Source organism: Suricata suricatta, chromosome 12 (assembly GCF_006229205.1).
Source record: "Suricata suricatta isolate VVHF042 chromosome 12, meerkat_22Aug2017_6uvM2_HiC, whole genome shotgun sequence".
NCBI lineage: Eukaryota > Metazoa > Chordata > Mammalia > Carnivora > Herpestidae > Suricata > Suricata suricatta.
The window spans coordinates 68,753,778-68,765,213 of NC_043711.1; the positions used below are offsets into that span (position 1 = coordinate 68,753,778).

Here is an 11,436-nt window from a genome sequence, read left to right on the forward strand (position 1 = left end):
TTGCCTCCCTAAAGTGGTCTTATGATTTAGGGAAGTGGCCACAAAACTTTTACATGGATAAAAAATAGTATTAAGTATGTAAGACTCCATTTTTCAGGCATCATAAAGGATTTATCTTAATTAAAATGACTCTCATTTATTCAAATAGGTTGTTGGTAGTGGTTAAATATATCATGGATTTTCCAGAATAACTTGGTGAAAATATGTGTGGTCAGACCAAATAGTATTTTTCCAGTATTGCTGCAAATGATATCTGATAGATAAATCTACATGAACTATCAGAAATTATATTTGATTCAATGCAATTTTATGTTTGAGTTGAAGGAAATAAGTAGAATTTGTCTTGTTTCAGTGTAGAGTTTTCTGAGCCATTTTCTTCCTCAGCAAATAGCTCTCTATATAGATTAAGAATGCATTTGGCCCAAACGTCCACTGACAGATGAATGGATAAAGAAAATGTGTATATATACATACAATAGAATATTATTTAGCCTTTAAAAGGAAAGAAATTCTGAAACATACTACAATATGAACGAGCCTTGAGGACGTTTTGTTAAGTGAAATAGTCACAAAAGGACAAAAGTATATGCTTCTACTTATATGAGGTGCCTAGAGTAGTCCAGTTTATAGAGATGGAAGGTAGAATGGTGTTGCCAGGTTTGGGGGGAGAGAAGAAATGGGGAATTGTTGTTGGATGGGTGCAGAGTTTCAGTTGGGAAGATGAATACGTTCTAGAGATAGATGGTGATGGTTGTACAATATCACAAATGTCACTGAATTGTATGCTTAAAAATGATTTATTTTACACAAAAGGAAGAAAAATGAAAAAAATACATTTGAGCTTAAAAGAGAGAACTCAGTTATAGTGCTTAAACAGGTAGTTTGTTTTGTTTTATTTTAGATCTCCTGCAGCAAGAAACCTGGAAGGAGACTGGGATCAGTACTTCGTCTGTCACTTCTCCCCTATAATCCTCAGTTGGTATGCCTTCCTGCTTTTGTATGTCACCCCGTGGTCACAGGATGGCTGCTGTACCTCATATGACTGTGCAGGTGCAGGCATGGAAAATTAGATTTAGTCAAATACGATGGAGACATTTAATGTAGTGCTTCCTGGCTATTTCTGTATTCCTCCATATTTCACAGCCCCGTGGTGGTTGCCTGAGACCATGTGACTATTTCTGGCCACTGGAATGGAATGAAAATTATATGTGTGACTTCGAGGCCCTGGATGCCCTCTTGCTCTGCAGTGGGCATGATCCAGGAGGTGCAGTTATAGATGTTGGAGCCTCTATCAGCCTAGGTTTGTTTCTGAGTGACTGTGTGGAGTACATTCTCTGGTGACCCAGGTGCAACCTATAACATTAATGAGAATTATATTCTTGGTATTTTAAAGCCCTGGGGCTTGGCGGTTATTTGCTTTTGCAGTCTTGTGTAGTACTTTGACTAATACTCCAGAGTAGGTGTCTGCCAGACAAATTCGATGAAATGAGGGAGGCATGGAGGCTTTTAAGAGTAAGAGAATGGATGTAAGTTGATGAAGGATTGGAGTTTTATCTGGATAAGGAAGAAAGGCCCCAAGAGGAGTGCAGGATAGTTCAAAAGCAACAGAATTAATGGATGGCAGTTTTTAGTGAGGTGTAGGGAATCAAAGTGCTCTAGAAGTGAGCTGGAAAGATAGGAGGGGTGGGATGATTGCAGTTGAGACTATGGAGGTCAATGCTATTGATAATGACCTAATCATGGGAGGGAATAAATGAGGTAATGTGGATAACTTGAAGAGAGGATATCAGAGAATCTGGATGTCAAGGTGCTGGAAGGATCATCTAGGTTAATATTAAACTCAGCAGGAATTATGACAAGGAGTAGAGTTGGGAAGCTTATAAGTAACCTGGGGGCTAAAATCTCAAGGAATTGTTCTTCATATGTCTGAACTGTTTGTATTCATCCTCACTCTCAAATGATAGTTTAACTGTTTCTAGGTTGACAAATTATTTTCTGTTTATTGCCTTAGCAATGAAGATATTAGTCTTCTGGCCTCTTTTGTTGGTTGGGAACTTACCAGTTAAAATTTTTAATTCCTTTATAGATGATTCTCCTTTTCTTTATGATTAATTTTTAATTGTCTTTGGTCCAGAGCTTCACTATGGTATCCCTATGTATGGATTTGTGTTTATTCATTTTCTTTGGAATTCTGTATGCATCTTCAGTTTAAGAATTTCCTTGTAACTTAAGTTCTGAAAACTCTTATTTATGATCTCTTCAAATATTAGTACTCCCTCACCCCATTCTTTCTTTTCTGTATTTCAAAATACCTAATAATATGTTGGATATTCTCATTTTATACTCCAGGCTTCTTAACTCCTCATTTTACTTCTCTTCATGATTCCAGGATACTTTTTAGATTTTTTTTTCCTATAGGTATACCTTATATTTCTTTCTCTTGCATTGAGTTTTAAACAATTTTTTTTAATTTGAAAAGTTTTATTTGGTTTCTTGAAAAATATGCATACCTCCCCCTGCTCCCAGTTTGTCCTGTTTTTAAAAATTATGATTTCCCTTCCTTTTAATCTTTGTACTACAAATTGTCCTAGTATAGGGATAGTCAAACTATGACTTGTGGACCAGATCTGGCCTGTTGCCTAAATTTGTACAGCCAATGAGCTAAGAATGATTTTTAAATTTTTAAGGGGTTGTTATAAAAATAAAAGAATATTTAACAGATATTATATATAGACTACAAAGCCTAAAATATTTACTTTATCTATTTTAACAGAAAATTACCGTCTGTTCTGTTATCACTTCTTGGTTTGATAAACTTTTACATTTTTATTATTTATTTTTACATCTGCTTATTCCATTGTGTGTGTGTGTGTGTGTGTGTGTGTGTGTGTAGTTTGTAATTTTTTTATTATGAATTCATCTTCAATGTGGGTTTTGACAAGTTAAGGATCCCCACAAGAGAGGAAATATATTCTGATTCTTACAAGAGAGGAACTGTATTATAATACCGAAGGCTTTGGGTGTGGGGCATATTGGAGTTTCAGCAATAGGAAGCACATTGGGAATGAGTGAGCTGAGACTGGGCTTAGGGTTGGGATTAGTGTGAGATGACTTGGCCATGGAGAGTGGTTCATAGTGGGCTGTGGAAATGTCCAGGATTCCTGCTGAATCTAGGGTTCTCATCTATATCCACAAGGTTGATCTATAAAATACACAATGAGAGCACTGGCATCTGGACTGATCGGAATAGTAATTTACTGAATACTCAGTAGTCAGATAGGGGCCCAACACCACTGGGGAGATCTGACATTATGCAGCAGCATCCCTCCAACTATTGTTCATTCTAGACTTAGTACCAAGTAGGTGCTCAGTAACAATCTGGTGAGTGATTAGATGGGGAAAGAAACGAAAATCAGGTCCATATTTTGAGGACTGTAAAGTACCAGACAGGTATGTTGCCAACCTTTGCTCTAGACTACTAACAAGACAGGTAGAACCTGGAGAGATACCTCAAGTAGCTGATTTATAGATTCCCTTGGATTTTTAAAATAAACGATTATGTCATCTGTAAAGCAGTTTTGCTTCTTTCTTTCTGATCTTTATGCCTTTTATTTCTTTTTCTTGTCTTTTTGCAATGGCTTGAACTTTCAGATTATTGGTGAATAGAAGTGATAAAAGCAGACATCGTACCTTGTTTCTGATCTTAGGGAGAAACAATTCAGTTTTTCACCATTAGGTATGATGTTAACTGTAGGTTTTTTGCAAATGCTCTTTATTTATGGAAATCAATAATTGAATTTAGAGGCTTGTTCAAATTCAGGTGTAAATATTTTGATGTGGGGCAAGACTACAAAAGTGTAATTTTATCAAGGGGTATTTAATGTTTGGTTGTATCTTTTTGTGCAATGAGCAGCTATGGATGATACTATTTATTATATTATGGGTTACAAGTGATTATATTCTAATTCTGTATAATTCTTACTCATTTATTAGTTGGGGTATTTCTATGGAGAAAATTTTCCTTCATAAACTACTTGGTTATCCTGCTGTACAGTTTCTATAGGAAAGACAGGGAAATGCTAGATTGTTTGCTTTCATTTATCAATTTTCAGAATAGTGAATTTGTTCCATAGCATCTTTCAAATGTAACAAATCTTTTTAGAACTTAAGTTATGAATTCACTGTGTGTTTTGATCCATGCAATTTTTATTCTTACTGATACTAACATAAGTAAGTTCTTATAGAAAATTGATATTTAAAAACATACCTCATTTTATTGTGCTTCACTTTATTGTGGTTAACAGATTTTTTTTTAAACAGTAGCAACCCTGTGCTGAGCAAGTCTATTGGCAGTATTTTTTTCCAACAGCATTCGCTCACTTTGTGTCCCTGTGTCACATGTTGGTAATTCTCACAATATTTCAGACTTTTTCATTATTATTATATTTGTTATGGTGATCTCTGGTCAGTTATTATGACTTGCTGAAAGCTCAGATGATGGTTAGCATTTTTTTAGCAATAAAGTATTTTTTAATTAAAATATGTACATTGTTTTATTAGACATAATACTACTGCACACTGAATAAACTACAGTATAATGTAAACATAACTTTTATATGCATTGGGAAACCAAAACATTTATTTGACTCACTTTATTGCACTGGTCTGGACCAAACATGCAATATCTCTGAGGTATGCCTGTATCACTTTTCTTCTAGGTTTGCTGTTAGGTCTTCATTCTATGTATAATTCATGTTTTCTGCTAAGATATGAGACTATAAATATATAACTTGCATGAATAATGACAGAAGGAGGATGCAATGAAAGGCTTATTTCTTTATATCTGTGTATAAAGAATGGAGCTGTTTGCTTTTGAATCACACTTCAGCTATCTGGCAGCATATTCTAAGAAACCTTGGAATTTTGTGGGTAAAACCACATAAGTCAAACTTTTCTTTGATTGGAACCTGCAGGAGAACAAGCTTTTGATGTCAACGCTCTTATGCTAGAAGTGATATATTTCCGAATAGAAGTCATAATTTTAAAAGTTTCTTGCTGAAAAATCAATCATTGGAAAACCCTGTATATTCTGGTATAACAATGGAGGAAAGGTCTCTCTGACACATACTGTGTAATTTTGATGTAATGTTAACTTCATGTGGTTTAGCTCTTTGACTTGAGGCATGTGTACATAACCTTTTGAACACTCATTTAGCTTATAATATGCCAATTTCCTAACAATTATTATTGTTCTAAAGTATAACATTTCACTCTTCAACATCAAATATGTACACAAAGGGAATTAAAATTTATGGGGTTTCATGAGCTTAGCACAGTGTCTTTACATAGTGTCAAAAATGGTTTCTTTTCTATTAGCTTTATTGTTTTTTCCTTGATTATAAAAATAATATTATAAAAATTTAACAACATAGGGAGCAGCAACAGTCTTGCCCACAGAGGTATATATTAAATTGCATATCTAGATCTTCCTTTAAGTGTAGATACTTACAAAATGATATTTAGGTCTGGAAGGATATTTACATTTACACTTTATGAAAAAATATAGGGAAGTTACCTCTGCAAAACTATCAATTGACTTTTTAAGTTTATTTATTTATTTTGAGAAAGAGAGAAGGCATGAGTGGGAGAGGGGGAGAGAGACAGAGAGAGAGAATACCAAGCAGACACTACACTGTCAGTACAGGGCTTGAACTCATGAACTGTGAGATCATAACCTGAGCCAAAGAAGTCAGAGGCTAAACCAACTGAGCCACTGAGGCACCCTGTATCAAGTAATTTTAAAAAACCTTTGACATTTTGGAGTAGTTTGAATTTTTGGCAATGAGTACATATTGTATGTGTATTCATAATATACACATTTGTGTGTATGCATCTGTACATGTATATATTGAGAGGGTGCAGAGGAAAGGAGGGGGAGAGTGAGAAAGAGAGGCATATATCTGAAGAGAAAATTACTGATATGCAAGGCTTAAAAATGATTAACAATGGTCTAACAATTACTGATGATAATTTTTAGGGCAATTTGTTGTTAGTGCCTAATTTCTATTACAATACATGCCAGCTAAACAGAGACTGTGTATCGTATCAGTTTGCATTGTTTTGTTTCATTAATTTAAGAATTTGTAGACATTATTTTTAAGAGGTTTTTTCATTTGCTAATCTTAGCCCACATTTCGTTTGATTGCTAAGAACCTTCCCTCTCCATTTACCAGTGTAGCGTGTGTGTAAATTAATAGCATGAGAAAACGTTACTTTGTCCCTGGACCAACTGGGGAATCTGAGTGGATTGTTCCTTCTTTTGCTGTGAGTTTTTTGACTGTAGAGCTGAGTCATACTTCTTGAGTCTCAGTAGATGCTGAAATCATTTGATACCCTTTACCTGTGTGTGAAAATGAAGGACTTGATTTTCTAAAAAAACAAAACAAAAAACCAAAGAGAACTATTGGCATACCTTTGGCAGGTTCTTTTTTTAAGGTGAACTTTTAATTTTTTTTCTCAACAAGAACATTTTTTACTTGAAGCATACTTTAGAATACATGGTTCTAAAAGATGTATATAAAACATTCCATCCAAGAAGAATAAAATATACATTTACCTCAGGTATACACAGAAAAATCCCCTGGTTAAATCACATAAAAGACCTAACATTACAAATTTAAGAGTATTGAAATCATACCAACTGTATTTTCCAAACACAATGGTACAACTAAAGATCAACAATAAAACAAAACTGAAAAATCTACACTGTAAATATTAAATATTTAACATGTACAATATTTAAACAACACAGTAGTATGCAAGCAATAGGCCAAATAGGAAATCAAATGGAAAATCAAAGTATGTCTCAAAACAAAAGAAAAAGAATATGCAATATTCCAAAACCTATAGGATGCAGCAAAAGCAGATGGTCGAGTAGAATTTATGCTATAACTGCTTGTGTTAAGAAAAAAAGTTTAAATAAACAACAGTATGCCAAATGGAACTAGAAAAAGAAGAAACTTAGCTGAAATTTAGTAGAGGAAGATAATAACAAACAAAAATCAGAAATTTTAAATAAAATAGAGACCAAAATAACATAACATTGGAAATTAATGGCCAGATTAAAACACACACACAAAGTTGGCAATGCTTTAACTATATTAAGAAAAAAATAAGACTCAAAAATCAACATGAGCAATGGAAGAGATAGCAGTACAATAGGTAACCATAAAAATGCAGATTGTGATAACAGATTATTATAAACAATCATATACTGACATCAGGTATTTTGGAGAAAAACCTAGATAATTCCTAAAAATGCACAAGTTACCAAGATTCAATCATGAATCTTAAAATCCAAGAAGTAGGAAATCTTCTTAAACCAATATCAAGAATGGAAGGTGAATTAGGAATTAAAATATCTCTCAGCACAGACAAGCCTAAGACCGCATAGTTTCATTGGTGAATTCTACCAAACGTAAAAAAAAAAAACAATCTTTATCAAAATCTTATAAATAAAAAGGGAACACATTCAAAATCATTCCATGAGGCCAGTGCTGCCTGGTACCAAAGCAGGGTAACAATACAAGAATAAAACAATACAAGAATAAAAAAAGTTTAATTTGTCCAATATCAGTATTACTACACTGGCTTTCTTTTAACGTCCATTTGCATGATAAATGTTTCTCCACCCCATCACTTTCAATCTGAAGATGTTTAGGTCTGAAATGAGTCTCTTGTAAGGCAGCATACAGAAGGGTCTGGTTTTTTGTTGTTTGTTTTTTTCAAATCCATTTTGACACTCTGTGCCTTTGCATTTAGTACATTTATATTCAAAGTAATTATTGTTATTTTTTAATGTTTATTTTTTGAGAGAGAGGGTGAGAGTGGGGTAGGGGCAGAGAGAGAGGTTGACAGAGGATCCAAAGCAGGCTCTACATTGACAGCAGAGAGCCTGATATGGGGCTCAAACTCATTAACTGTGAGATCATGATCTGAGGAGAAGTCAGATGCCCAACAGACTGAGCCACCCAGAAGCCCCATTCAAAGTAATTATTGATAAATATGTATTTATTGCCATTTTATTACTTGCTTTTTCATTGTTTCTGGAGATTTCCTCTGATCCCTTCTTGTCTTTGTGACCTTTGCTCTCTCCTTTGCATTCAAAAAGTCTCTTTTAATATTTCTTTTTTTTTAATTTTAAAATGTTTTTATTTTTGAGAGAGAGAGAGAGAGAGAGAGAGAGAGAGAGAGAGAGAGAGGGATAGCATGAGCAAGGGAGAGTCAGGGGGAGAGGGAGACACAGAATCTGAAGCAGGCTCCAGGCTCTGAGCTGTCAGCACAGAGCCTGATGTGGGGCTCGAACCCATGAATTGTGAAATCATGACTTGAGCCGAAGCTGGACACTTAACTGACTGAGCCACCCAGGCACCCTTCTTTTAATATTCCTTGCAGGCCTGGTTTAGGTCATGAACTCCTTTAGTTGTCATTTGTCTGAGAAGCTATCTCTCCTATTCTGAATGATAGCCTTGCTGGATAGAGTACTCTTGGCTGCAGATTTCTCCTATCTGGCACTTTGAATATACCAGGCCACTCCCTTCCGTTTTGCCATGTTTCTGTTGAGAAATATGTAAATTAATCTGTAACTTCCCTTGAAGTTAAGGACTTCTTTTGTCTTGCTGCTTTCAAGATATTTCCTTTATCACCATATTTTGCAAATTTAATTATATGTCTTGTTGTTGGCATGCTTTTATTGATTTTGATGGGATTATCTGTGCCTTATGATCTGCATTTGTGTTTCCTTCCCCAGATAAGGGATGTTTTCTGCTGTTATTTCTTGAAATAAATTTTCTGTCCCCTTTTCTCTCTCCTCTTTTAGGACTCTTATAATATGAATGTTATTACATTGATGAAGTCACTGAGTTCCTTAAGTCTGTTCTCATATTGCATAATTATTTATCTTTTTTATTCAGCTTCATTATTTTCCATTATTTTGTCTAATATATCTCTTATTCATTTCGCTGCTTCTTTCATCCTGCTGTTCATTGCATCACATCTGTTTTCCAATCTTGTTTATTGAATTCTTCATTTCTGATTGGTTCTTTAATTCTTTTATCTCTGTTGTGTCTCACTCTTGTCTTCTTTTCTTATACCCAGTGAGTATCCTTATGTTTTTTGCTTTAAATTCCACCAGGCATGTTACTTATATCTGTTTTGCTTAGATCTCTGCATGGCCTTATCGTGTTCTTTCATTTGCAATAAATTCCTCCATCTTGGCATTTTGTCTAAGTCTCTGCCTTCTTTTGTGTGTTAGAGAAGCCAGTTATGTCTCTCCTACTCCTGAAAGTAATGCCTTATGAAGTCATGTAGTGCCCAGGGTCTGGCACTTTAAGGAGTGTCTCCAGTGTGTGCTGTGTGCATTGTGCTCTTGTGGTTTGGCTGCTCTGTCCTTTAGGCCGGTCATTTGCAGAGTCTCTCCTTGGTCCCTGGCCTGAATGTGGCGTTTTAACTAGTTGTGCTCAGATCTGCTTATGAAATGAGACCTGACACCCACTCTACCAGAACTGAGGCCCTACGGAACTCGGTCAGGAGATGTGGTGTGGGCAGGAGTTTCTGCTGGTCATCTGGGTAGGGGTTGGGGTGACTGTCCCACTGGGATTGAGGCAAGCTTGACTGAAAAGGGCAGTACCACCAGGGCATAGGTGTGTGGGACTTGGTATAAGCCAGCTGGGCAGCCAGTGTCCATGCTGGTCTGCTTTCCTCAGGATTTTATTTTATTTTTTAAGAGATAGGGAGCAGAGGTCTTATCTGTCTACTGTTCTCATTTGGGTAAGAGGACATTCACATTTTAATTAATGCCACTGATTTTATATAGAAAAAGCATTTCAAAGGGCACTTGTTTTTTTTTTTTGAAAAGGCTATCCCTCCAATGTTTATCAAAGTAGCTTTTTAATATTTTGTATATCTAAGAAAAATATCAGCCTCTTCAGAAACCTTTTATGTGAACTCATCAACCTATAAATTAAATTTCCTTTGTCTTTACTTTGGCTGACAGTTTCTACTGTTAACAGGTAGAAAATTGAAATAGAATTCTAGCCAGTGCTTCCTATTCATATCTACCCTTTTCTAGTGTGTCTTCATGGTCCAGGTTCACTCCAGGGATTTAAAATGCATTCTTTTTTTTTTTTTTTTTTTTTTACAATTACAGAGAGTATTCACCCCTGAAGGCTATGTAAGTTACTATTATGAGGTGAGAAAGGTGCTATTTTATTAAGTCCACATTACAGCTGTTGATGTGACATTTTGTTGAAAAGTAGGTAGAAGGAGATCCCGATTGCCTCTGGCTATTTAGATTTCTCCCATGCACACAGGCATATGGGATACCAGAGGCAAAATGGGACACTCAGGCCAATTGTATATAAACAAAAAATTTTAAAACAGAATTTTTTGTAATTACCCAATAATGGAAATAAGACAGAACCCTAGGCAGAGAATCTGAATTCCCATATTATGTAAATCATTTCAATGAAAAAGAGGTTTTATTTTATTTTTCTCTGTTTCCTTTTGATAGTAGCCCGTTATTTGTTTCTTTAGTTTCTGCTAAATCTTACCAAAATTCTAGATTGTTCATAGAAGTCATTTCATCCATCACTGAATTATTCTCCAAAACAACTACTTAGGTAGTACATAAAGGTGTTTTAGTGCTAGGAAGACAAGAAATATGTTTATAGTCCTGCTTTTCCTCAACTGTTCTTGGTTTCCTTGGATTTCTAGGATGTGGGGAGCATCTTGTGCGCACCATACTGGCTAGAGAATGTTCACATGCTTTACAAGCCGAAGATGCTCACCAAGCACTGTTGGAGACTATGCAAAACAAGTTTATCAGTAAGTATAACATGAAAAGAGCTGTAAACATTTGTGTCATGAGATCTAGCTCTAGTGCCTGGAATAGACTTAGATCTTCAATTAATGCTGGTCATGAAAAAGGATTATACCAGATACCTACTAATGCATGAAATTTGCCATATAGGTAATGCCCAAGCTATGAGACATTATCTAGAATTAGAGTGATATATCATAGCATAAAATCTTACTAAAACAAAATTCATAAGTCATGGAAAGAGCCTAAATGTCCATCACCTGATGAATGGATCAAGAAGATGTGGTATATATACACAATGGAGTACTACATGGCAATGAGAGGGAATGAAATCTGGCCATTTGTAGCAAAGTAAATGGACCTCGAGGGTGTCATGCTAAGTGAAATAAGTCAGGCAGAGAAGTACAGATACCATATATTTGCACTTATAGTTCTAACAGGAAAAACCTAACAGAGGACCATAGGGAAGGGAAGGGGGAAAGAGAGTTGGGGAGAGCGATGGACACAAATCATGAGAGACTACTGAATACTGAAAACAAACAGAGAACTGAAGGGGG

At 35.4% G+C, this 11,436-nt stretch overlaps 1 protein-coding gene across 5 annotated transcripts in view; it reads left to right on the plus strand.

The window, feature by feature from the left end:
• The window catches only part of TASP1 (taspase 1), a 273,497-nt gene that overhangs the window by 136,334 nt on the left and 125,727 nt on the right, over positions 1 to 11,436 (plus strand). For all 5 annotated transcript variants that reach the window (XR_003900840.1, XM_029916663.1, XM_029916662.1 and 2 more), the window contains exon 11: positions 10,774 to 10,884. Coding sequence is in view for 4 of the 5 variants with exons in the window: in XM_029916663.1 (XP_029772523.1) it covers positions 10,774 to 10,884 (111 nt within the window). In the remaining variant the exon portion in view is untranslated. The remainder of the gene's footprint in view (positions 1 to 10,773; positions 10,885 to 11,436) is intronic.